The 26560-nt window shown below is 43.5% G+C and overlaps 1 protein-coding gene across 13 annotated transcripts in view; it reads left to right on the top strand.

The window, feature by feature from the left end:
- tnk2b (tyrosine kinase, non-receptor, 2b) overlaps positions 1-5111 on the top strand; it is a 101361-nt gene extending 96250 nt beyond the window's left edge. For all 13 annotated transcript variants that reach the window (XM_054748150.2, XM_015957528.3, XM_054748230.2 and 10 more), the window contains one exon: positions 3969-5111. In XM_054748150.2, coding sequence (XP_054604125.1) covers positions 3969-4030 — 62 coding nt within the window. In that variant the 3' untranslated portion in view covers positions 4031-5111. The remainder of the gene's footprint in view (positions 1-3968) is intronic.
- The last annotated feature ends 21449 nt before the right edge of the window (positions 5112-26560 follow it).

The following is a 26560-nucleotide window of genomic DNA, read 5'->3' as shown; positions in this document are numbered from 1 at the left end:
GTAGTCAGAAATGGCGTCTGGCAAAGGTGCAAACATCTTTCTTTAGCAGAAAGGCTTTTAGCGCTTCTACTTGACGTTTTAAAGACGTTCAAGTCATTCAGAACAGAGGAAAGAGCCGCAGCGAACTCCGCTTCAGTCGCCATGTTTATGACAAACTCGGCGTCGTGGTGTGTGACGCACGCTGTTCAGCGCTGATTGGCTCAGACAGAATTCTCATGGGGTGGGGTTATTTGAATAGGAGAGTTCCCAGACCCTTTCTCTGTGCAGAATTAAACAGAGGAGGAGTCTGGCAGGCCAGGCTAAGAACCACCAGCCTTGTCCAGGATTTTCCCACCTTTCCCATGAACTGTTCACCCTGTCGCCCTGTGGAAGGAGGCTACGCTGCATTCGCGCAAAGCATCTAAACTGAGAAGCTTTTACTCTGATGCAGTCAGACTCTTGCATCATTCCACCACAGTTGCTGCACACCGAATCTCAGATTCTGGATACACACTGCTCACTTTAAATGTGTTGCTGTTTTTATAGTTTGCATATTGCTGTATTCTATCCCATTGTGTATTTTTTCATGTTTAGCTTATTTTCTTGTTACTGTTATATGCTATACTGAGACTTCGCGGGTGGGACCTGCTGACAGTGACGTAACCTGGCCTTTTATCTTGGCCCGGTTCTGTTCATCCCACTGACTTGATGCACTACTTATCTGACGGGAGAGCTGATAATGATGCTTTATTGTTGCTGCTGCATTAAGGAGGCTCACTTGTCTTGTTGCACTAGAAAATGAAAAGTGAAGTTTGGTTCTAAAGCTGCAGTGTGTCTGCCTCCAGCATGCAGCAGCTTAGTGTGTATGCGATCCAGAAGGAAAAACAGGGTGTGGTTATCAGTTACCCGTCATTGTTCTCATGCAACTGGGCCAATCAGAGGGATCGGCAGCATAACACATGGGCCGATGCCTCTGCTAATGCTTCCCTTAGTGGAGATAACTGAGACAGCAAACAGGATTACTCTGGGAGCAGAGGCCATAAATGAACATGTACATACATTTGTTATACATTTTTCTTTTGGAGTGGATGATTGTAGTGTCTGAGGTAGGGAGTGGGTCTTGGTTGAAGACGACACTGTAGACAATTCTGTGTTCCATCAAAACCCACTTTTCAAAAACCCTTAAAAGTCAGCACAAGTGGCAGGTGAGTAAAACTGGACATCACCCAACCTTTTAATGAGGTGAATGTAGTTTCCTATGAAGGTAAGCTCAGTGGTGTCACATGACCTCTGAAGGCGATGTCCCGTCCTGCTCAGGCGGTTACAGGCGTTTACGTGCTGCATGAAGCAGCTGAAGAAAACAGATGTCATTTAACCCAAACAGATAAATACAGATGGAACCACCGACAGCTGAAACAGACCGACAGCCTGCAGACAGACAGATCAGTGTGACTGCTGAGCAGCAAGACACATTATCATATCTGATGACTGATGTTTGCTGTTTTATGAGTAAACGTCTCGCCTCATCTTCATCTAGTGCAGCAAGTGTTCATCACTCCCCTTAGAAGTGGAAGACGATGTGAAAGTCACTGAGAACTTATCACTAGGGATGTCCCGATCAGGTTTTTTTGCCCTTGAGTTCGAGTCATTTGATTTTGAGAATCTGCCGATACCGAGTCCCGATCCGATACTTTCGATACATAAAAAAATAAGAAGAAAAGGAAGAAACAGTTTTACAATGTTCCTTATTTTTTATCTAATTACTTTTTTATTTAAAATTTTAACAACAGATCACTTCTGTGAGGTAGCTTGAACAATCAAGTAATAAATAACATAAATTCTTCACTTTTGGACTTTATTGCAAATATATAAAGTCTAATATAAAAACAGAAAGCACTTCAACTTAAAATACCTGGCAGGGGTCGACTTTGCCTCGGCCCCCAAAATGCTTAGATACGCCCCTGGGCATGGGACGGAGTTTTGAAGATGATCTGAATTGTATCAACTATATAAATACTACATGCTGATAAGTTATTGCTTTATACAGTTACAAACGTGTTGTGGGATAAATCTACCTACATTTTATTTTTTAAGAACTTTGTTTTGTTTTCTTGGTTTTTATCTTTCTGTCCTGTCTGTCTCTGAACTTCCTGCCTCTCCCAGTCCTCCAGAAAAACTCCTGTCAGCTTCCTTCTTTTTCACCTCACAAGTCACTTTTTAACTAGCAGATCAAATTGATCTATAGAGCTCCGGGAGTTGACGTCACTTCTCCCGGCATGCAACAGTTCAAATCGAAACGGCGCCATATTGGCATGCAGAAGCCGGCAGCTGGGCTATTTGTTATTGTCAGAAAACTCAATCAAACGGGAAATATGGTAGATTCCTGTTGTGCCCCAGGATGCAGAACAGACGCAGACGACATAAGGAATGAGCCATCTGCAGGATTCCCCAAGATCCGGAGCGCCGCAAACGTTGGATCATTGTAATAAAACGCGCTAGTGACCGGGCTGAAATGAAGCTGTGGGATCCAGAGAGTAAAGGTTTTCACTTATGCATCGACCACTTCATATCAGGTACTTAAACCAACATTTCCTCAACTGGGTATGGTATTTATTTTAAATGCTTTTATTATGATTCTTAGTGGGCTTCCTAAACTTATTTTGGCGTGGCTTTTTCTGTCTTATTACTCGTAGCAACAAGTAAACATCACGTAAAACGTTGCCTCGTGATTTCTGCGTGCTGCCGCTTACGTATTTTATGATGACAGCAATTAACCGGCTAAGCTGTATTTAATTTTTAAGCAATGGTTGATCAATTGTCAGATCACACACCGAGACTACTTACGTGTAAATCTGTTATTTGTCCGTCCATCCATCCATTTTCATCCGCGTATCCGGAGTCGGGTTGTGGGGGCAGTAGCGTGACTTCCCTCTCTCCAGCCGCCGGAGCCAGCTCCTCCGGGTAAATCCCAAGGGGTTCCCCGGTCAGGTCCGGTGTTGTGCCGGTAAGAAGCCCGCTCCGACAGCTTCTGGAGTCAGAGCGGGCAGTAGAGTCGAGAGTCCCAGACCTTCTCCCCAGCTCCTCCGGCCTTCTCCCCAACCCCTTGGGATTCCCCCGGCCAGGTCCGGTGTTGTGCCGGTAAGAAGTCCGCTCCGACATCTTCTGGCATTTTTAAAAAGTATCCCAGGGGCACGGTAAGGGTCGGAGATGTTTAGTCTATTTCATTTCTGACTATATAAAACGATTTCTTCTGTTTTAAAGTGTGAAGTAAACTCCGACGAAGTAAAATCCAAGCGGATCCCGTTCATGTTCATGGTTACATCCGTGTTTGTTTACCTTTTTTGCATGCCAAAATGGCGTCCACTAACTGAGAGTCACGTGGGGTCCGGAGCTCTATTGACCGCAAAAAAAAGCAGAGTGTTTGCGCCGCGCTGTCCGGCTGAGCCAGTGACGAACGCTGCAGCGCGAGCGTGTCCACACGTCATGCTCAAATACAGACAGAACTTACCAGAGAGAAAATGAACGGACACGAACGACTGTGTGTTAATTATATATTTTTTGGTGACGCCACTTAGAAACGTAGAAAATGTTACTGTGGCCGTGTGCAGAACGTGGCTGGAGTTCTTGAATAATCAGCGGTCTGCCTGCTGCTCTGCATCCCTGCTCAAAAGAATCCGCGCTACACTGAGTCCATGTAAATAATATAATGTAGGTAGAAACTGGATCTCTTTGGTGCTCCTTCTGGGTGTGTAAGTTAAGGGCATCAGGGGAGCCGACAACCTTTGAGGAGAACCAAGTTGCTCTCCTGTAATTTGAACCCAGTATCCAACTCCCGATCTGGGCTTGGGTTGGAAAGTAAAGCCTGAGTCCCATCAGTCTGAAACCACGTGATCGGGGCCGATTTCCGATCATGTGATCGGATCGGAACATCCCTATCACCTCATCTCAGAAGTTTCTCCGTCTAATCTGAAGCTTCTGTCTGTTTGCAGTTGGTGACAGAAATGGCACGGTGCGGAGCTTTGGTTGGACCTTTATCCTCAGTGCAACATAATCAGGAGCGGGATCTTCTCTTGACTGGTTCTGTCTGTCGCTCCAAACAGAAGATTTCAGCCTGAGGACAGAAGAGTGAAGCACAAATGAGATGAGAGTCCACTTACCACAGACACGGAGAAGTTTAGGCTAAACGAAACAACATCCTCATCCACCAGCTGGGACTAAAACAAGTCACAAAACCCACTAGCTACAATATCAAACATATAGAGTTCAAAAGCTGAATTTAAAATAAATATCACCCAAAGTGCAAACTCCTCTTTTGGCAGCTGTATCGTCACTTACGGACAACTATTCCGACAAGACTATAGAACATCTGGGACCCACGATAAAACACATTCTTAAATTGGCTGTTAAGGCAAATCCAGGAAAACATGTCACCTGTTTTAGTCAATATATGGACTTGTGTTCTGCTTGAAGCCAAAGAAAAGTAATGAACACAACTGCAGAATAAACTCGGCTCCCCGCTAGACTGGTCCCATTCGGAAGTGGAATGCACATTTCTGTATTTGTTATATTTATTTAAAGGTTTGGTGATATTTTACTTTGATCCTCTACAAGAGAAAACTCCCCAGTCAATTATAGTATAGTAACAGCATTCTGTAGTATTATTGTCCCCCCTCCAAAAAAAAAAAAACACCCTCGTGGCTTTCCTGGTTCCATTCCTGTCAGTATTAAACACTGAGTGAGAATAATTCAGAGGGAATTTTCTGATTTAGGGCTGAATTCTGCCTTCTCCCGTCTAAAGAGACATGTTTAGGGTTAGGGACCGGAACCACCAGCTGGCTGGAAGTATCCGTGGGCTGTTAGTCTTCAAACCAAGCTGCTTTAGTTTTGATTTCCATCAAAGCCATGTCGTCCTGTTGTGATGTTAGCAAACTGTTTCTTTGCAGATTTAATTTAGTCCAGAACATTTAAAGTTGCTTTTTACCTGCTGTTTCTCCTCCAGTGTGCCATCTCTGCTTTTATTTGACTTTTCTCCCCGACCTGTTAAAGGCCCCACGTTGCTCCCTCCTGACGTTGATTAAGTTCTTGTTTCCAAATTTGTAAAGGTATTTTTTTTATTAAAAAAATATTTCTTACCTTGCTTCTACTCCTTTGTTTAACTAAACACAGTCATCACACCCAAGTGACATAATCAGGTCTGGATGCGGGCTAGTACAGGTTTAGGTGAAGCAGCCCTCAGCGTAGACCAGCTGGTGTGTGAGAGGACCTGAAAACAAACAGATGTCATTTCTATGGTGGATAAACGGAGAGAACCAAGTTTCTTTAAACATCTTTTTTATAATAATTCTGTGTTTTTCTTCTGAATGTATTTTTAGGACATTTTTTTAAACACAGGAAAGGTTTTTTTTTACCTTGCTGACAGTTTTGATCACTCCTGTGATCTTAATCAGAGCTAGCCGCTAATAGTGGCGTCACTTCCTTCTCCTTCTCTCTTTATTTTATTTTTTTAAAGTTTTTCTTTACCGTGTCCTGTCTGGCTGTGAAGCAGACAGAACTGATGTCTGAATGCCGGTAACAAGCCTCACAGATTTACTCTCAGGTGGAGCATCAAAGCGTCTGCTTTAATGTCACGCCTGATACTTAAAACTTTATTGTTATTGTTTTTTGAATGCTTTTTAATTCCGACCAGACACGGAGTCAGAGGTGAAAGAGAAAGGAAGAGACAGAAGGGGGGTAGGTAGGGTAAGGGTTAAATAATAGCAACAATGAAGACACACAACAATACAACAGGAGCAAGCTATCACTGCGTCAACCTGATGAGGAAATATATAATCAACATTGTTTAACTGAACAATCACATGATAATGAATCACAGTGCATTTAGTGCCAACCATAGCCTTAAGACGTGTTGAACGTGCCCAAGTCCATACTTATGAGAGCACCATGTGAACACCTGTGTGTACACGCGCTTGTATATGTAAGGTTTCTCTATAGGAGTGTCCAATAGAGAGTGTGAGGGGCCACAGATCTGCCCCCTAAAGATGTGTAGGAGACGGAGGGAGCTCCAAGTCCCAGAGATCCAGGAGCTGCCCCAGAGCACAGGGACCCCAGGGCGACTGCGACCAGAAAACCCCCTGCCCCCCCTTGAGAGGCACAGAGGATTGCCCTGGGGGGGGGGGGGGGGGGGGGGGGCAATCATCAGCTAGGAGAGTCCCAGGGGACATCAGCGGCAAGCCCACAGGCCCACCCACAGCCTCCCACCCCCAAGCCGGCCGAGCCCGGGACCCAGCGACCCACAATTCAGGGACGACCACCCCCGCTGGGGACCCAACAGAGCCCAGGGACCCAGATCCCACCATGCAGCCACCGGGATCGATTAGGCAGACGCTAAAAATCTTAAAACCCCCTGACCTGCGAGCCGCGAACACTCAGGCAGACCAAGGCACCACACTCCACACCAAATGTGACAGGGGGAGGGTAGGCGACGATGTATAGCAGCACAAGAAGTACCAGGAGAGGGGAGGAGTCAAAGGCCCCACCTGACATATACAGTCATACACAGACACAGTCACACACACCCTCCCTCATGCTCACACACACACATACAACCTAAGACTCACAAAAATGCACGCCAGACACCCACTCATGCTCCCCATACACACCCAATTCACTCTGGTCCCGGTACAACCATCACCAGTTCCCAGAGTTTGTCCCTTTCTGCTGGGGTGCTGATGAGCAGGCTTTCCCGCCCAACGCCGAGCAAAGCGACCCACCACCCCAGACCCCCAGCCAGACGGCCAGATCTCCTTCCTAGCCTTCAGGCCCGGGAAGCCAAGCGCTGTCAGCAGAGGATGGTGTCGCCCTCACCCATGACGCAGTCCCATGCATGATCTAATGCAAATCATAGATCCTCATCAAAGGCATTACTGAAAAAATAATAGCAACAATGAAGAGACACAACAAAACCATACACAACAGAAAACGACTAGTGCACCCAAAGGACAAGCTATAAACAGGACGTAAGTGTGGAGTCCTTTATGAAATCCCATGCAAACTGCAATAAAACATATAGTAGAAACCGGACGCCAACTCAACACAAGAACAATAGAGCATAGAAAAAAGTGTGAGAAGAAAACAAGCCAATGACACACGAGCAGCAAGACAAGAAGCAGAAAGCACAATACAGAAATCAACCACAACAGATCACTGCACAAGAGAAAACCACATAACGGACTGGGACAATACAAGGATCATAAACACCGAACAACAGAAATATAAAAGATGGATGAAGGAAGCTATAGGAATATGGAGACGTGGGCGCGGAACCATGGACGTAATTTTTGGGGGGGACAGGGGGGACATGTCCCCCCCACTTTTTCCAAAGTCAAGTTTTGACCCCTGCACTTTTTACCATCCAAAAACAACATTACGCTATATTAAATTGACACTGGTTGAGCTCTAGGACCAAGCAGAAAACAACCGTTTGTGTTGAAGCCTGTTTCCCATTAGAGCATACTGTAAAGATAGCCCCCCCCCCCCCCCCCCCCACTCCGTGTCCTTTCCACTTCTAAAGTGAAAATTACGTCCATGCGCGGAACGATGGCCTGCGAGACTCGTCCTCTGTTTAATTCTGCACAGAGAACTAGTCTGGTAACTCACTGGCAGAGAGGCACATGAGGGGCGGGGCTAGGCAGCTCAAAAATAACCAATCAGAAAAAATGACGGAAATGCCGACTGTATCACACGACGCTGTAGTTTTGTTTAGCCATAGTTAAAAAAAAACGCATCTGGCGACAGCACAAACATCTTTTATTTTTTTAGAAGAAAGACTTTTAGCGCTTCTACTTGTTGTTTTAAAGACATTTGAGTCATTTAGAACAGAGGGAAGAGCCGCAGAGAACTCCACCGCTGTCTTCGTTGTTTATGAGAAACTGAGCGTCGCTGTGTGTGAGACGTCCGCGACACTAGTTTTTTATCTGTAGTCAAAAATGGTGTCTGGCGACAGCGCAAACATCTTTCTTTAGCAGAAAGGCTTTTAGGACTTCTACTTGTTGTTTTAAAGATGTGTCCAAGTCATTCAGAACAGAGGAAAGAGCCGCAGAGAACGCCGCTTCAGTCGCCATGCTCGACAAACTCGGCGTTATTGTGTGTGACGTACGCTACTCAGCGCTGATTGGCTTAGTTAGAATTCTAAGGGGGTGGGGTTATTTGAATTGGAGAGCTGCCAGACCCTTTCTCTGTGCAGAATTAAACAGAGGAGTATCCTGGCAGGCCAGACTAGAGGAACCATGAACAGAGCCGAGGGGGGCCTACACAATAGATCATGCATGGAACTGTGTCATCGGTGAGGAGAGCGTGGGCAGCAGAGGGCGACACCGCCGTATAAATGGAGAAGGAAGTGACACCGCCATTAGCGCCTAGCTCTGATGAAGATCGCAGAAGTGATCAAACCTGTCAGCAAGGTAAAAAAACTTTCCTGTGTTTAAAAAGAAAGAGAGAGAGAGAGAGAGAGAGAGAGAGTGTGTGTGTGTGTGTGTGTGTGTTTACAGTGGGGCAAAGAAATGTATTAGGTAGCTGCCAATTGGGCAAGTTTTCCCACTTAGGAAGATGAGGTCTGTAATTTTCATTGTAGATTGTAAAAAAAAATGAAAAAAATAATCAGGGAATCACATGATTTTTAACCCATATTTAGACACTTCCACTCACATTATAAATGATGTTGGTGTACCTTTTCACAAACTTACAGGATTTCACCCAAACAATCACCAGAGATCAAGCTAGTCACGGTTTGCGCCATGGCACCATTCCACCAATCAGTGTGAGGCTATAACGCACCAAATATTAGTGTGTCTGCAGAACCAGAGAACTCCTCAGTCTCCTCTTGTGTTTAGAATAGAATAGAAAAACTTTATTGTCCGACACCAAGCGGTTACAGAAATGTGTCTTTCAACAGGGCTCATCATCATCATCCACCTCATCATTCACACTTTCATAGAACAGTAAATACAATAAAAAATCTTTAAAAAACTACAGATATAAGCTTAAAAGCCATAAAACCAAAGATGCAACTTTATGCCTAAAACACATAAAATCATTTGCGGGTTATTGAAGTTCTGTGTCTGTTGAGGGCTGTGATTGCTGATGGGATGAATGATCTCTTATGGATTGCTTTTTTGGACAGTGGTACTCTGGATCGCCTGCCTGATGGGAGAAGACTGAAGGATTGGTGGAGGGCATGAGAAGGTTCCTCCGTGATCCGTGTGGCTTTCCTGATCACAGAGCGCTCGTACAGAAGGGAAAGGGAGGTTTGAAATTAGTTGACCTGCTTGATTCGTGATCCATAGCAGTTTATTTTATTTTATTTTTTTCAGATCTCTAAAACCAACTATGCTAGGTTTATGAAACTCTCACATCACAAGATTGACTAGTAGTGCTAAAAAAGGATAAATGTGTTGTAAGTGTTAAACTTAAGGTGGTGAAATCATAGCACAAAAATCTAAGCTGCCTTATTTGATGATATGCCCTGAACAAGTAAAATAAATTATGTAAATCAGGTAAAATCTGTTGTATTTTTTTTAGAAATAATTGTAATCTTTATGGTAAAAGTAACAACAACAATTATCATTTTGATTATATTTTGGAGTTTTAAATTAAGACTTCTATGGAAAATGGAGGACGGTTATTGTGCCAACCAATATCACCATCTTAGAATATCCAAAAATATTCTAACAATCTATATTTGATCAAAAATGGTATCTATTGTTCAGTTACCTTGCAAAATATTCTACAGTAATCTGTTTTATATATTTAGATATGTTTTGTTTTATTCTACAGCGATATGATGTTCTAAGGTGTCTCATAATCATCTATATTATTAAAAAATGATGATTATTTAACTTGTTCATGTGTTTTATTTTGGGATTTCTTTGACCTAAACAGGGCCAACACCCATTGATCACTTTTTCTCAGATTTTCTGCATGAAAGTAACTATTTGTGAAAATTAAAACAGAAATACACTTTTGATTATATTCCACAATAACACCCTGTGTTACATTTTTTAAACTACTTCAATGAGTACCCTATAAAAGGTTAAATAATTCATTTTTTAAATGGTGCAGAAACCAATTATTTTGCATCGACAAACATGCATGAACTCTGGCCCTCACAGACCTCCTACTTCTTCTTAAAGAGGCTCTTCTGTCCTCCACACGTTACCTGTATTAAGGCTGGATTCTTGGACCACTGCTCTTGAATTTCTACGTTCTCTCACTGGAACAGCTCATAAACAATACCATTATTGCTTACCATAGTTATGCTGATGACTCCCAGATCTACCTCGCTCTATCACCTAGTGACTATGGTCCCCTAGACTCTGTCAGTGCCTAGAGCAAGTTAATGATTGCATGCTGTCAAGTTTCCTTCAGTTAAACAAAGACAAGACTGAAGTTATTGTCTTTAGAAATCAGAAGGATAGGATGGAAGTTTTATCTCATCTTAGCTCCAAAGTAATAAAGACTCAGGTTCTTGGTGTTACCACTCAGTGGCGGTTCTACATCGAATTACTCCCCGGGCGAGGCCCCCTTTGAGCGCCCCCCCCTCAACCGCCCCACCACCCCACCTGCACGAACACACGCATGTTTTCTACAAACAGGCATGTTTATTAGAACGACTATTGAACATTCATTTTTCTAAGTTGCACATATTTACATTAATTACTATGAAGTTGTCAGAATGTAAAGCACTATACATTATATACTGTATCAAAATATATAGAATCAAATATACAAAAACAAACAATAACTAAATATTAAGAATATATGAACATAATAGATAATAAATATTCTAAATAGCAAAAATATTTCACACATAACAAACTAAAGATAATCACTACAGCACTGCACTTAGAACAGAAAACACAAACTAAAATTAAAACCTAACCTTGATGCAAAGTCATCAATAATGTCATCACATGAAATCTGCCCCCCAACTGAGTGATTGATACTAATCAGAGCCAGGTTAGTGAGCCGCCCCTGAAACATAGGTGACCTCAGGTATGACTTGATCAAGTTTTGAAAAGCTCCTCTCAGCTTGAGCCACAGTGACTGGCAGAGCAGTCCAAAAGTTGGGGTAGATCTCCAATAGATCTCATGATCCATAATATTTTAGAATTGCCTCTGAAATTGTAATTTAAACTGACATAAAAAACTGTAGACTACCAAAAATGCCAACTTTTACAGAACAAATCATGTAAAATAATCAGTGCAACCATCTGCAATAAATAAACAGGATAGTTAGTGGTGACTGGGGTGTTTTCTTCTGCTGGTAGAGTTATTTTATTTATTATTATGTGAACATGATCAACATGTGTTTGTTGTTGTTCAGGCGGGCCACAGGCTGCAGTGAGCATTTAACAAATCCTAGTTTGAATCAGTAAAAAACGATTCAAGGACTTTTTTCGAACCATTTGAATATTCGTTTCAATATTTCAGCCCTATTAGCTCTGCTAGCAATTAGTTGACCGCATTTAACCGTTAAAATCCCAGTTAACTGGTTCAAAAAATTGAAAACATGCATCATGAGAGCGTACATACCTTTATCTTTCTCCTCTTTTTTCTTTTTTTCCCCCTGAATGGGGCACCTGGTGGTTTTAGCCTTTTAATGTTCATCTCTTCTGTTTGGCTCTTGACTCCGTAAGTTTCCTTTAGTCAGGACTAAACAATTTGACCTTGATGGGGGTGTGACCACAAAATCGTTTTGTTTTTCCTTTTTTTATTCGGCCATTTCACACAATTCAGAGAAACCTGAAAGAATGATAGGCCTGTGTTTATGATATTATGAATGAAATATGGAAGAACGTTAAGATGTGATTGACTTTAGCCACATTAATACAGTTGATTCAGCCCCTGCACGCTCATTTCATTTGGGAAAGACGCAGAGGTGAATTCCCCCGCCGCACCCCTCCCCTTCCTGTTCTTCATAGACACACGGTGCACGTGAACGTTCTCAGTCAGCAGGAGCGCCTGCAGCTGCAGGGGGCGCCAACTTGCTGTTTCCAATCCAGACACTGTCAGATAATAGAAAACCTCGGTGCGGCGCAGATTTCCTTTTTTTTTTTTTTTACTCAGCGCTTGTGCGCCCCTTTTGTGTCATGAAAAAATGCCGCCCCGGGCAACTGCCCTGTCTGCCCGTGCCTAAAACCGCTACTGTTACCACTGATTCAGACCTGAGCTTCACTGGTCACATTAAGGCTATAACCAAATCAATGTTTTATTATCTCCATCAATTAGCAAGACTCAGAAGTCTCATGTCAAAACAAGACCTAGAGAAACTAATTCATGTGTTCATCTCCAGCAGACTGGACTGTTACAGTGGTCTTCTAACTGGTCTTCCTAAAACAGCTGTAAACCTGCAGGTTATTCAGAATGCTGCCACTAGAGTCTAAACAAGAACCAAAAGAACTGAACACGTCACCCCTGTTCTTAAATCTCTACAATGGTTACCAGTAAACTACAGAATCGACTTCAAAGTGCTTCTACTAGTTCATAAATCTCTCAATGGCATGGGGCCAAAGTACATATCGGATCTTCTTCCAGTATATACACCCAGCAGGGCTCTCAGATCCTTGGGAAACAGTCAGCTGGTAGAACCCGGGCTCAGAACCAAACAGGGTGAAGCTGCTTTTAGCTTCACCTTTTAGCTTCTGCTCACAGATGGAATCAGCTTCCTCAAATGTGCCCCGACTCTAGTAACTTTTAAATCAAAATTAAAAACCTTCAAGTATTCATTAGCCTTTGAATACATGTTTCTTATGCTGCACCTTCTGCACTGAAACTAATTACTAACCTTTTGATTGTGCCTTTGAACTGTTAGTTAAATCAGAAATTAATATCTACATTTCTTTGTCTGATTTACTGTGTTTGCTGATCTTGTTTCTGCAAAGCACTTAGAATTTGCTTTGTGCTTGAAATGTACGAATAAAGCTGCCTTGCCTTGTCTAATAGCACCTGTTGTAACTTGTTATCTGTATAAAAGACACCTGTCTCCACACTTTCAGTCAGACTCAAACCTCCAGCCTCTTGTGCACATGCACAAGACTGGGATGAGCCAATCTACAACAGGCAACCAGCTTGGTGGGAAGAGATCAACTATTGGAGAAAATATTAGAGGAGGAAGAAGAAGAAGAAGAAGAAGAGATCATTTCTATAGCACCTCTCAAAATAAAAATCACGAGGCGCTTCACAAAAACAAAAAATTGAATATATAAAAAATAATTTAGAAAATGATTAAAATTATATTTAAAATTAGTAAAAATAGACAATTGTGATTAAAAAATGTAATCAACGAGAGAGAGAGTGAATAAGAAAGAGGAAAATCAGTGGATCCCGATGAAGGTGAAATAGGTAGGGAGAGACGAACAAGGAGACGGTGATGAAGGTCACACCAAAACCAGTCTGAACAAGTGAGTTTTCAGCTGCTTTTTAAAGGAGACCACTGAGTCCACTGATCTCAGGCTCAGGGGGAGAGAGTTCCAGAGTCTGGGGGCCACAGCAGCAAATGATCTGTCACCTTTGGTCTTTAGCCTGGTGCTGCACAACCAGTAGGCTTTGATCACTGGACCTCAGGGACCTGCTGGTGGTGTAGGGACTAAGAAGATCACCAATGTAAGATGGTGCTTGTCCATGTAAGGCCCTATAGACCAGAACCAGGATCTTGAAATGAACCCTGAAGTTGACTGGCAGCCAGTGAAGCTGGAGGAGAAGCGGGGTGATGTGGGTGTGTTTGGAGGACTTGGTCAGAAGCCGAGCACAGGCATTCTGAACCACTTGTAGACGGTTCAGGGAGGTTCTGCTCAGACACGTGAAAAGAGAGTTACAGTAGTCTAAGCGTGAGGAGATGAAGGTGTGGATAATTGTCTCAAGTTCAGAGCGGGACCGAATGGGACTCAGCTTTGCAATGTTCCTGAGATGGAAGAAGGAGGAGCGAACTACAGAACTTACAAGAGAATCCAGAGTGAGGGCTGGGTCAAAGGTCACGCCAAGATTCCTGACAGAAGGTTTGGTGTGAGAAGCAAGCTGACCAAGAGTCTCTGACTTTGGGAACCAGCTTGTCTGGGGCACAGATGAGGATCTCAGTCTTATCTTCATTCAGCTGAAGAAAGCTCCCAGCCATCCAGGTTTTGATAGAGTCTAAGCAGGTGTGTAACAGCTGCAGCTTAGACATCTCATGGGGCTTAAAGGGGATGTACAGTTGAATGTCATCTACGTAAAGATGGTAGGAGATTCTTTTGAAGGAGCTCAGGATGTGCTGAAGAGGAAGCAGATAGAGGAGGAAGAGCAGAGGCCCCACCACAGAACCTTGTGGGACACCATGGGTAAGAGAGGAGATGGAGGACCTAAACTTGGAGACGGTCACAGAGAAGGAACGCTCAGAAAGATAAGAGGAGAACCACTCCAGAGCAGATCCTGATAGGCATACCCAGTCTCTCAGCCTCTCCAGTAGCAGGTGATGGTCAACAGTGTCAAAGGCTGCAGTCAGGTCCAGCAGGACCAGAACAGAACAGTCCCCTGCATCACTGTGAGTCAGAAGGTCATTAGAGACCCCAAGGAAAGCTGTTTCAGTAGAATGAGCTCTAAGAAAACCTGACTGTAAGCTATCATAGATGTTATGTTCATCAAGAGCAGCTGTGAGTTGTTTAGCCACAACCTTTTCCAAGATCTTGGAGATGAACGGAATTTTAGAGATGGGTCTGAAGCTGCTATGGAGAGAGGGGTCAAGACTCGTTTTTTTAAGAAGCGGGTGGATTACAGCGTTCTTAAAGTAAGCAGGGACCTGACCAGAAACCAGAGAAGCATTCATTATAGAGAGCACGCTGGGACCGATGGACTGAAAAGCACTTTTAAACAAAGATGAGGGTAAGATGTCGAGGGGGCATGCAGAGGTCTTCATAAAGTTAACTAGTTTGGTTAATTCAGGCATAGAAACAGGAGCAAAACTATCTAGGATGACGAGCCTGGTTGGAGTTGGGAGAGGCAGCGATAAGGCTGAAGGAGAGAAGCTAGATCTAGCCTTATTGACTTTGTCCACAAAGAAAGACAGAAAGTTCTCACAGTCTGTAACAGAGTGGATGGAGGCTGTAGGAGAGGCAGGAGAGACGATGCTGCTGATGGTGTTAAACAGCACCTTGGGGTTCCCTTTGCTCTCGAACACCAGTTTGGATAAATAGGCAACCCTCGCGTCTCTGACTGCAGATTTAAAGGATGTCAGAAGATCCTTTAGATGCAGCAGATGGACGTGGAGACGAGTTTTCTTCCACAAGCGCTCAAAGTTTCTGCATTGGCACTTCAGGCTGCAAATGCTGTCATTAAACCAGGGAGTAGGGTTCACTGCAGGAACTGATATGGCTCTGACGGGACAGATATTGTCCAGAATGGAGAGGCAGTGCTCGTTAAACTGAGAAGTTAAGGAATCTGGGTCATTATCAGAAGAACAGGGTGAATCAAAGCAGCAATAAAATTGCTAGCTGTGTTCTCATTAAGAAAACGTGAACTAACCAGACGGTGAGCAGGAGGTGGGGACTCAGAAACAGACAAGTTAAAGAAAATGCAATGGTGATCAGAAATATAAACGTCCTCAGGATAAACACTGTCAGCGTTTAGACTCAGGGTAAAAACAAGGTCCAGAGTGTGCCCCCTGGTGTGTGTGGGGCCAGAAACATGCAGGGTAAAGCTGAAGGAGTCCATAAGGCTGGAGAAATTCATGGCAAAGTGGTCTGAGGAATCATCAACGTGGATGTTAAAGTCACCAACAATCAACAAATAGCCACGGCACATCATCAATCGGGTCACAGTGACAGGACGCTCACACTGTCACAGACGCATAACATTCAGTCTCAATCTGTCCCCCTGCTGATATTCTGCATTCCACATTCTGCGCTTCAGGCTGTGTGTGTGTGTGTGTGTGTGTGTGTGTGTGTGTGTGTGTGTGTGTGTGTACGAAGCGCTATAAGTGATAATGCTGCTGGAATTCATAATTGTATCCTTCTCAGCAGCAGCACTGCAGGTGCTCTCCATGTCCAAACTGTGCCAGGTCCTTAGTCAACTTGAAGTTGTGCGCATTTTCTTCTATGTTTTCTTTTATAAATCCCAAAGTTTGCATGGAAAGTTGCTTACACAGCTTTCCGACCCCGTTTTGTGCGTAAGCGAGCTTTATAAATGAGGCCCCAGGTGATTTCCTAGGTTTCTGCAGAATTAAAGGATGAGTGTTTTCTAGAAGATAGGTGAGTATTCTCAGGTGTATGACAGGAGATGAAGCTTACTGTAATGGCTGGAGGGCAGGCAGGTAATGCACGAGGGGGGATCAGGCAGGTAAGGTTCGAGGAGCAGTAGTTGAGCAGAGTTGATGAGAGAGAGAGGTGGCAGCCAACGTAGTGTGAATTTCCAGAGGGATTTCTTGAGAATGTTGGAAATGACAGGAACATGGAGAAACTGGAGGGACAGCAAGGGCGAATGATAACCTGAGGAGATTCAAAGGAGTCTCAAGAACAAGGCCAGGACACTGAGTTACCACACTGGTTAAAGATCTGGCATTGGATCGTTGGCTGCTTCCCTCTTTTATCTTAAGGTGAGTGATTGGGAATGAGCCCTAGCTGTGTGGAGTTCCCCTGCTTGCTGGTAAAGTGCTGTGGGTGTGCGTCACCACAGTGCCATCTGATGTTAACCTGGTAGACTGAAAATTTCTAGATATGAACAGAGCCAAACCTGACAGCTACCGTCAACAAATGGGGTATCGTAGACTCTGCACGATTGTGTTCGATGGTTCATGAATAAGTTCTAGCTTATTAAACCATACAGTCAAACTCATTTTACAACCCAGACATCACAAGATCTCTCAGATACTTAAGGTTTTGCTACATAGACATCTAGCTTACATCCCATCATTTCATTCATAATTTGTCATGTATAATCATTAGTTTAGAAAGATAGAATTAAATTAGTTTTTATAAAATACATCCTGAAATCTGTCTGAATTAATATGATGTGTGGGTTCCTTGAGTAGTCCAAAGAACCTAAGGTACTATTAAATCAAATATTCAAAGACCAACCAGATTGATAAATCATATTCATATGGAATATCACATCTTATTGATCATTTAACAAATATGTAGCTACATCCAAACACTAAAATTGTATATTGTTCTACAAACCAAGTTTGTCACAACTTCCTCTCCCTGGGCGGCCACCTTACCGTGGTGGAGGGGTTTGAGTGTCTCAATGATCCTAGGAGCTAAGTTTTTCTGCCTCTGGTAGGGTCACCCATGGCAAACAGGTCCTAGGTGAGGGATCAGACAAAGAGTAGCCCGAAGACCTCTTATGATGAATTACATAAATGGAAACCGTGTTCCCTCGCCCGGACGTGGGTCACCGGGGCCCCCCTCTGGAGGCAGGCCTGGAATTGGGGCACGTTGATGAGCGCCTGGTGGCCGGGCTTTCACCCATGGAGCCCACAGCCCGAAGAGGAAACGTGGGTCCCCCTTCCCATGGGCTCACCACTCGTGGGAGGGGCCAAAGGGGTCGGGTGCAGTGTGTGACGGGTGGTGGTCGAGGGCAGGGACCTTGGCGGAATGATCCTCGGCTACAGAAGCTGGCTTTTGGCACATGGAAAGTCACCTCTCTGGTGGGGATGGAGCCTGAGTTGGTGTGTGAGGTTCAGAGGTTCCGACTAGATATGGTCTGACTCACCTCAACGCATGGCTCTGGCTCTGGAACCAGTTTCCTTGAGAGAGGTTGGACTTTCTACCACTCCGGAGTTGCTCCCACTGAGAGGCGCTGAGCAGGGATGGGCATACTAGTTGCCCCCTGTCTTGGTGCCTGTACTTTGGGGTTTACTCCAGTGAATGAGAGGGTAGCCTCCCTCTGCCTATGTGTGGGGGGATGGGTTCTGACTGTGGTCTGTGCTTATGCACCAAACTACAGTTCAGACTACCCACCCTGTTTGGAGACCTTGGAGGGGGTGCTGGAAAGCGTTCCTTCCCGTGACTCCCTCATTCTGCAGGGGGACTTTAACGCTCACATGGGCAACGACAGTTGAGACCTGGAGAGGTGTGGTTGGGAGGAACGACCCCCCCGATCTGAATTTGAGTGGTGTTTTGTTATTGTACTTCTGTGCCAGTCATGGATTGTCCATAATGAACACCATTTTCAGACATAAAGGTGTCCATATGTGCTCTTGGCACCAGGATACCTTAGGCCGCAGCTCGATGATCGACTTTGTTGTTGTTTCATCTGACCTGCGGCTGCATGTCTTGGACACTCTGGTGAAAAGAGGGGCGGAGCTGTCAACTGACCACTACCTGGTGGTGAGTTGGCTCAGATGGTGGGGGAGGATGCTGGTCAGACCAGGCAGGCCCAAACGTATTGCGAGGGTCTGCTGGGGACATCTGGCAGAGTCTCCTGTCAGAAGGAGCTTCAATTCCCACCTCCGACAGAACTTCCAAAATGTTCCGGGGAGGCGGGGGACATTGAGTCTGAATGGACCCTGTTACGTGCCTCCATTGTTGAGGCGGCCGACTGGAGCTGTGGTCGCAAGATTGTCGGTGCCTGTCGTGGTGGCAACCCCTGAATATGCTGGTGGACACCGAAGGTTAGGGATGCTGTCAAGCTGAAGAAAGAGTCCTATCAGGTCTTTTTGGCCTTTTTGGCACACACACACACACACACACACACACACACACACACACACACACACACACACACACACACACACACACACACACACACACACACACACACACACACACACACACACACACATACACACACACACACACACACACACACACACACACACACACACACACACACACACACACACACACACACACACACACACATCTCCAATTATATCAAATTGTTTTGGATTATTAATCTCCTTGTTTAATTAAATGTTATAAAATTCAGATTTTGTCTCCAGTAAACTTCTTTGTGTCGATGTAAAATCTTTGCTCCTAGAACTTTTCCACATTTCAGATAGACTGATAAGAGTTTGGATTCAATTTTTCCCCGGTTAAAGGGGATGGTGCCCCGTAGATACCTAAAGAGTATCTTAATTAATTAATACATCTGTAAATATTCCCATATTTACAGAATTTATTTGAAGAATTTGAAGAATCCAAAAGTAAGTAAAAACTTACTAATTATTCGCACCTAATTAGCCCAACACTTATAAGGTCTATTCAGGGGTTCTGGAGAGGAGGGTCCGTTGGATTGTTGAACCTCAGATTCAGGAGGAGCAATGTCGTTTTTGTCCTGGCCGTGAAACACTGGCTAGGGAGAGGGAAGTCTGGGCCTCTCGCCTTAGGCTACTGCTCCTGCGACCCGCCCCCGGATAAGCAGATGAAAATGGATGTGTGTGTTCCCTGAATAGTCCAAAGAACCTAAGGTACTATTAAATCAAATATTCACAGACCAACCAGATTGATAAATCATATTTATATGGAATATCACATCTTATTAATCATTTAACAAATGTGTAGCTACATCCAAACACTTAAATTGTATATTGTTCTATAATCCAAGTTTGTTACAACTCTCTAAATGGCATCCATGTCCTTGGATGGTAATTTTGTTTAAATGTATACTTTGATTTCCCTCCAGATTTAAAACAAATATTAATTTAGGTAACATCTCCATATTCATTAATCAATAAATGTCTTTATAGTGGCTCACATAGAGCTTTCCAATCTAAGGCTCTATCAGAGTGGAATAAGTTCCTGTAACCATTTGTTCCTTGGCATCACTTCCCTTATGTAGAACATCTTTATTTGTTTACCTGAAGACTCCTTGTATTTGTTTACGTAGCTTAGTCGCTGTCTGTTACGTGATAGTGTATTTGTTTATTTGGTAACACTTCACAATAAGGGTCCCTTTATTAATGTTCCTAATATTGTTAACTATTAGTGTCCTTAATGTTATAACTAAAGGCCAGGGGGAGTGTCTGCTTAGTAATGGATTACTTAATATTAATATGAAGCAGTTGTTACTAGGCCTACTTTAATGCTTTATTTAAAAGTTTATTAATGCTTTATAATGCACTAACATTAATAAAGGGACCTTTGTTGTAAAGTGTTACTGATTTTTTTTATCAAGTGGTTCTCATTTATTGAGAGCCGCTTCAAATGAAACAGTTTGTTTGGGTTATGTACGGGTTGTCTGAGCATGTTTGTAATGTGCTTTTTTCTGTTGTTGTGCTTTTCTTGTTTCAAAAACAAAGTCCACCCTCTTTCTTTTTTATGTATCAAGACAATAAAGATCCTTTACCAGGTTCTAAACTTATCGAAATCAAACCTCGGATGTATAAAAGACGAGCCTTGTTAGCCTGGGCCCCTCAAGAATTAGCTCCAAGCTTATCAATGCAGTTACATCTAATTTATGTTTATCCAAACTGAGGTCATTTAAAGAGCCATCTGCTACAGAAACCCACTTCAATAGATCAGAACTATTATTTGAGTTATTTTTGTTTCATTAAACCTGATGAGGCCAGTGCAAACGGAGACAGAGCTCTTAGTTGTTGTTTTCAGATTCTCTGAGCTTTCCACAGTCAGTCAGGGTGAACCTGCTGGGAAGTTTACTGTGTCAGCTGTATTACAATCGTTCCAACTGAATACATTTTCCTGCTGTAGAATGATAGACTGCACATACTGTAGAATGTGTTAACCTTTACACTTCATAAAGTTCATAGGAAGCAAAAGTTGCTTCTTGAAGCCAAAGGTTCACAAAGTTTGAGTTGGGAAACAGAAGATTTTTAAAACTCAAATAAAACAAATGAAAACACCTAACTCCTGCTAGCTAATATATTGTAACTGATGTGAAAAGAAAATATATATATATTTAAATGAAACAGAAACTATGAGGTGGTCTCTTTATTTAGCTTTTAATAAATGTTTAAATAACTTCATTTAAAATAAGTTTACTTGAGTTTAGTTTAATGGAGCATCAATTTAGTTTACTTATAGTATAATCATAGATGGGCATGAATTATAAACAGTGAAAGCAGCCTTTTCTCCACATGATGACATCATTGCAATTTTTTGTGTGCCCTCTCTGTCCCCCCCCCCCCCCCCCCCCCCCGACACCGCCCCACCCCCCACGTGACACAGGGTAGACAATGTAACTGAGAGAGTGGACTTTATTTTGTGACTTTTTGCCAATCATTGGTGTGTGTGTGTGTGTGTGTGTGTGTGTGTGTGTGTGTGTGTGTGTGTGTGCGCGCGCGCGCGCGTGCGTGCGCGCGCGTGCGTGCGTTCAGCACTTCTTTGGCCAAAAGAAATCAAATCTAATAAGACAATCAAAAAGCCCATCAGGTAGGTAAAAAGACGCTCTTATGACACAAATCACCTCATTTTAAAATCCTCAAAGATCTGCACTAACATGGCTGCACTGGTAAACAAAAAAAGAGTAAAGGGCGTTTGTGACAAATGCTTTACCTCGTATTTGTTTATAATTTGCAGCTATCACAGCTTACATCTTGCTGTTGCAGCGGCATTTCACTTTGACTGCCTCCATCCCAGTTAAGAGTCATGATGTGATGTCAATCTGCAGCCAAATCCTATTTTTTTTATGAGAATTGTACAGAAAAGAACATTTTCCATGATCCAAACTTGCTTTTCTTACTAGTGACTGTATGATGTCCAAGGAAACAAGGAAATGAAGAAACCAGATTAGGAAGGTATTTATGAGCATATCTACTGTTTAAGCTCTTGGTTGGGGGTTTCTGCCTGATTGAGGTCAAGCAGGACTTTTTGACACCTGCAGGAAAAATTGAGCCTACATATATAACCTGCTGCAAGCCCACCGCCCGTCTTTCTCATGGGGTTTTAGTATCGATCACTTTCCCCTTTTCACCACTACTCATACCTCAATTGTCTGTCTCTTGTCTCTTTCTCTCAGTGTCCCATTAGTGGTGTGAAAGGCTGCCAGGGATGCCTGGGGCAACACACTGAGCAGGCCTGACAGAAGATGAGGAAGTCAGGAAAGAAAGGGAAAAGAACCAGGGTGGATGGAAGCATCTTCGTTCCATCTGACAGCTGAAGTGGCAAAGAAATGCAGTGGGCAGAGTTATTTTCAGGAACATTTTAGAATTCCTATTCAGACTCGGATTCATTAACATCTTGAACACACTGAGTACAAAAATGACAAACCAAATATGTAAATGTAGTTGAGATAGAATGATGAATGTTAGCAATGGGCTTCTACGTGTTTAAAGGGGAAAGAAGGGCTCTGAAGTGGTTATCGGGGTTTTATTTCTTACTTGCTGTAAACACTGTGTGAAATAGATGCATTTGTTCACCTGTTTCAATAAATTAACAGCAGAATAGGGAGAATGGCCAGCTTCATTTTTAGCTCTTTTTGTAAACACAGAAAAGTTTTTTTACCTTGCTAACAGTTTCGTTTGCCAACTGCAAAACAGTCTCAGCGCTGACGCTGATGGTGGCGTCACTTCCTACTCCGTTTATCCGTGGGCAGCAGAGGACGTTGTCGCCCTCTGGTGCCCGCTTTCCCTTGACCGATGATGCAGTCCCATGCGCGATCCAATGAGTAAACTCCATCGTCTCTGTTCATGGTCACGCATCCACGTCTCCTTATCTCTATAGCTTCCTTTATCCATCATTCTATTGTTCGTGTGTTGAGTTGGCGTCCGGTTTCGCCTATGTATGTTTTATTGCAGAGTTTGCATGGGATTTCATAAATGACTCCACATTTATGTCCTGCTGGTATCTTGTCTTTTGGGTGCACTAGTCTGTTTCTAACTGTTGTGTATGGTTTTGTTGGCGTGTTTATGTTGTGTTTTTTCATTGTTGCTCTTACTTTTTCTGTTATGCCTTTGATGTATGGTAAGGCTATCACTGGTTTTGGTTCTTGTCTTTCTGGGTTTCTGGTTCTTTGCTTAGGTTGTTCTTTTCTTTCTGTTGTTGTTCGTTGTTTTCCTTTGTTTATCCATGTCGGGTATCCGCAGGTCTTTAAAGCGTGTTGTATGTGTTTGTCCTCTTGTTTACGGTCTCTTCTTTCTGCTATCATGGTTGCTCGGTGATATAATGTTCTTATTGCTGACATTTTGTGTACGGTTGTTCCATTGTTTTATTTTTCAGTTTGGGGGTGCAGTGGCTATGGCTTCATGTTCTAGGTCTTCAATGAAAAACTTGCACAGGGTGGCTGACAACGGGTTACCCATGACGAAGCCTTCCAGTTGTTTGTATATTGTGTCACCATGGCGAGTTGAGTTAATGCCAAAAAGTTCACTTTTGGTCGCATCTGACCACAGCACCTTTTCCCAGTCACTCTCTGAATCATTCAGGTGTTCATTGGCAAACTTCAGACTGGCCTGCACATGTGCCTTCTCGAGCAGGGGGACCTTGCAAGCGCTGCAGGATCCAGTGTGGTGTAATGTGTTTCTAATGGTATTCTTGGTGTCTGTGGTCCCAACTACATTGAGGTCATTAGCTAACTCCTCCCGTGTGGTTCTAGGATGATTTCTCACCCTTCTCAGAATGAGGAGAGATCTTGCGAGGAGCCCCAAACCAAGGTTGACTGGTGGTCATTTTGTGCTCCTTCCATTTTTGAACAATTGCAGGTATCACTTCCTCTCCCAGATTCTTGTTATTGTAGACCAGCCTTGTGCAGGTCTACAACCTTGTCTCTGACATCTTAGGACACCTCTTTGGTTTTTCCCATGTTGGAGCGATTGGAGTCTGCGTGATTAATTCTGTGGAGAGGTGTCTTTTAAACAGGTGGCAAGTTAATGCAGATTTCTTTAATGACGATGACTGAGTAGTAGTATCTAATCACTCTGTGGGAGCCAGAACCCTTAATGGATGGTAGGGGTTCAAATACTTATTTCGCTCAATGAGATGCAAACCAGTTTCTAGCTTTTATTTAAAGTATTTTTTTTTATCTTCCTTTTCCTGTGCTTTCATTTTTAAAATAAACCTACCATTAAAATATGCAGAGTTGGTAAAGGACAAGACCTCCTCCAGGAAAAGATCTCCAGCATATTGTAGCAGCGGGTACCCCAATCCATCCTCCCCCGGACTGGTGTCCCTCCCACTTCCCATGGCGAGGTGCCCCAACACCTCCCACCTACAAGCAACCACCGTCAGCTGAAGCGATCATCAGATCCAAATCTGACAAGCATAATCCATCCCCCCGAACCAAGTAAGCTACCCGTCATTAAGCACCACCATCCCAACCGATCTGAAAATTCGTCTAAAACCCTACCATTCCCATCAGTTCGCCCACTCCTCCCCAAACCACTGTAGGCATTAAAATCCCTGACCCACAACACCGATGTGACATCTCCACTCAGCAAACCGCAAAGAGTCTCACCCAACAAGCCCATACCCGGATTATAAAAATTCACCTCAACACCACCCCTTTAGCAGATCACACCTCAAGAACCACACACTCCAGGTCATCTGCAACCTGTCACTGTTAATATTGCGGCCCATCTTTAAGAACCATGGCACAACCCCAACCTGGCCTACCCACCCTATCCCACCTCCCACAAACGTAACCATACAATTTAAAATCCAAGACCGTCAGGTGCCCCATCTTTTTCCAAACCACACCCGGACTTCTTCCAACTCCAGGACCACCCATCCCCCATGAACAGGCAGTCACCCAAACTTCTCTGGAATCCACACCAGAGAAGCCCAGAAGCTGTTCAGCCACAGCCGACTTTGCTACAGCCTTCACCCTCCACAGAGCTCTCCCAACATACATTTAGTGGTTCTGGTGTCACCACTAACGACAAATTATGTGATGATCAAGAAAAGTTGATCAGATCAATTTCACTAAAATCAGAAATTGTTATTCTGGGTGGACTGGTTTAACTGCACTAAGAGGAAGAAATTAAAAACATTAATGACTAAATTAGACTTTTCTCAGGTTGTGAAACGGGCTACAAGAATCACAAATGTAAGCAGAACACAAATCAACCTGATCTTTTCCAACAGAGGAGAACGTATTCAAAAATCACAGAATTTTCTAACTGGACTGTTCAATCATAATATGATCTTGGTCGAAAGGAAGATATCTAAAACGAGGTTTGCAACATTTGACCAATCAATCAATCAATCAATCAATCAACCAATCAATCAGTCAATACATTTTATTTGTAGAGCACCTTCCACAACGTTATCAGAAGCCCAATGTGCTGAACAGCATCATCATAAAAACATTCCCAGTACCTGGGCAAAAAAGCAAGATAAAAACATAAAATCATAAAATAACAAGCAAGCAATATTACAAATACAGAGAGATAATGGAATAAGACTAATCAATTAAAAACAAATGGTGGACAAAATAAGATCAAGCATCCTGATCAAAAATGTCAGGGCAATTCCAAGAACCATAGCGCTGAAAAGCAATCAAATAAAAATGAGTCTTTAGACGAGACTTAAAGACTTGAAGGGACGGTGCCTGCCTAATGCTCAATGACAATTCATTCCACAGAGTTGGAGCCAAAACAGAGAATGCATGATAACCCCTCAATCGATATTTCGACCGGAGGACCACCAGACGTCCCTGCTCGGCTGAGCGAGGAGACCGAGATGGAGCATACTTGTTCAAAAAAGCAGTAATGTAAGAGGGGGCACTGCCCTGGAGGGCCTTATAAACGAGAGTTAAGATTTTAAATTTAGCTCGGTATTGCACCGGGAGCCAGTGCAGAGTACTCAGCACTGGGGTAATGTGATCTCGGCATCTAGTACCTGTCAGGAACCTAGCCACTGAGTCCTGTACAAATTGGAGCCGTGCAACCGTGCACTGGGCCAGACCAGCATACAGAGCGTTACAGTAGTCCAGACGGGACAGGACGAAAGCATGCAACACAGACTCCTGATGAGCTCTGGACAGCAGAGGTCTGATCCTGGATAGTCGTTTCAGGTTAAAAAAACAGGACCTCACCACTGTATTTACGTGAGTCTCAAGATTAAGTGAGGAGTCAATTTTTATCCCCAAATTACTGACTATTTTCGTTTCATAGGGGGTCAATGGACCAAGGTCAATATCAGCACCTGAGCCATTTCTTCTGCCAGGACTAAGTATTATGACTTCCGTTTTGCTCTCATTTAGGTGCAAAAAATTAGAAGCCATCCAACATTTTATGTCCTTCAAACAGTCCAGTAAAGGAGAAACAGATCTATCCTCCCCACGTCAAAGAGGGAGATGGAACTGGCAGTCATCAGCAAAAAAATGAAATTTCACATTATGCTGACGAAGGAGGACTCCAAGAGGAAGCGAATACACTGCAAATAGGAGAGGACCAAGGACAGGGCCCTGTGGCACACCCCAACGAAGTCTCGTGCAGGGTGACGTCATCTCACCCATCTGAACACTAAATGTCCTGTCATGAAGGTAGGAGCGAAGCCATTGGAGGGCCTGCCCAGTTATCCCCACCCAATGCTGTAGTCGGTCCAGAAGGACTTCGTGGTCGACTGTATCAAAAGCTGCAGATAAGTCCAGCAATAGTAGGACAACATCGTTATCCATGTCACAGGCTAATAACGTGTCATTAAAAACCATTAAAAGA

The sequence above is a fragment of the Nothobranchius furzeri genome, chromosome 11 (assembly GCF_043380555.1).
Source record: "Nothobranchius furzeri strain GRZ-AD chromosome 11, NfurGRZ-RIMD1, whole genome shotgun sequence".
Classification (NCBI taxonomy): Eukaryota; Metazoa; Chordata; class Actinopteri; order Cyprinodontiformes; family Nothobranchiidae; genus Nothobranchius; species Nothobranchius furzeri.
The sequence above is the reverse complement of the archived record's forward strand: the minus strand, read 5'-3'. Positions and strand labels throughout refer to the sequence as shown.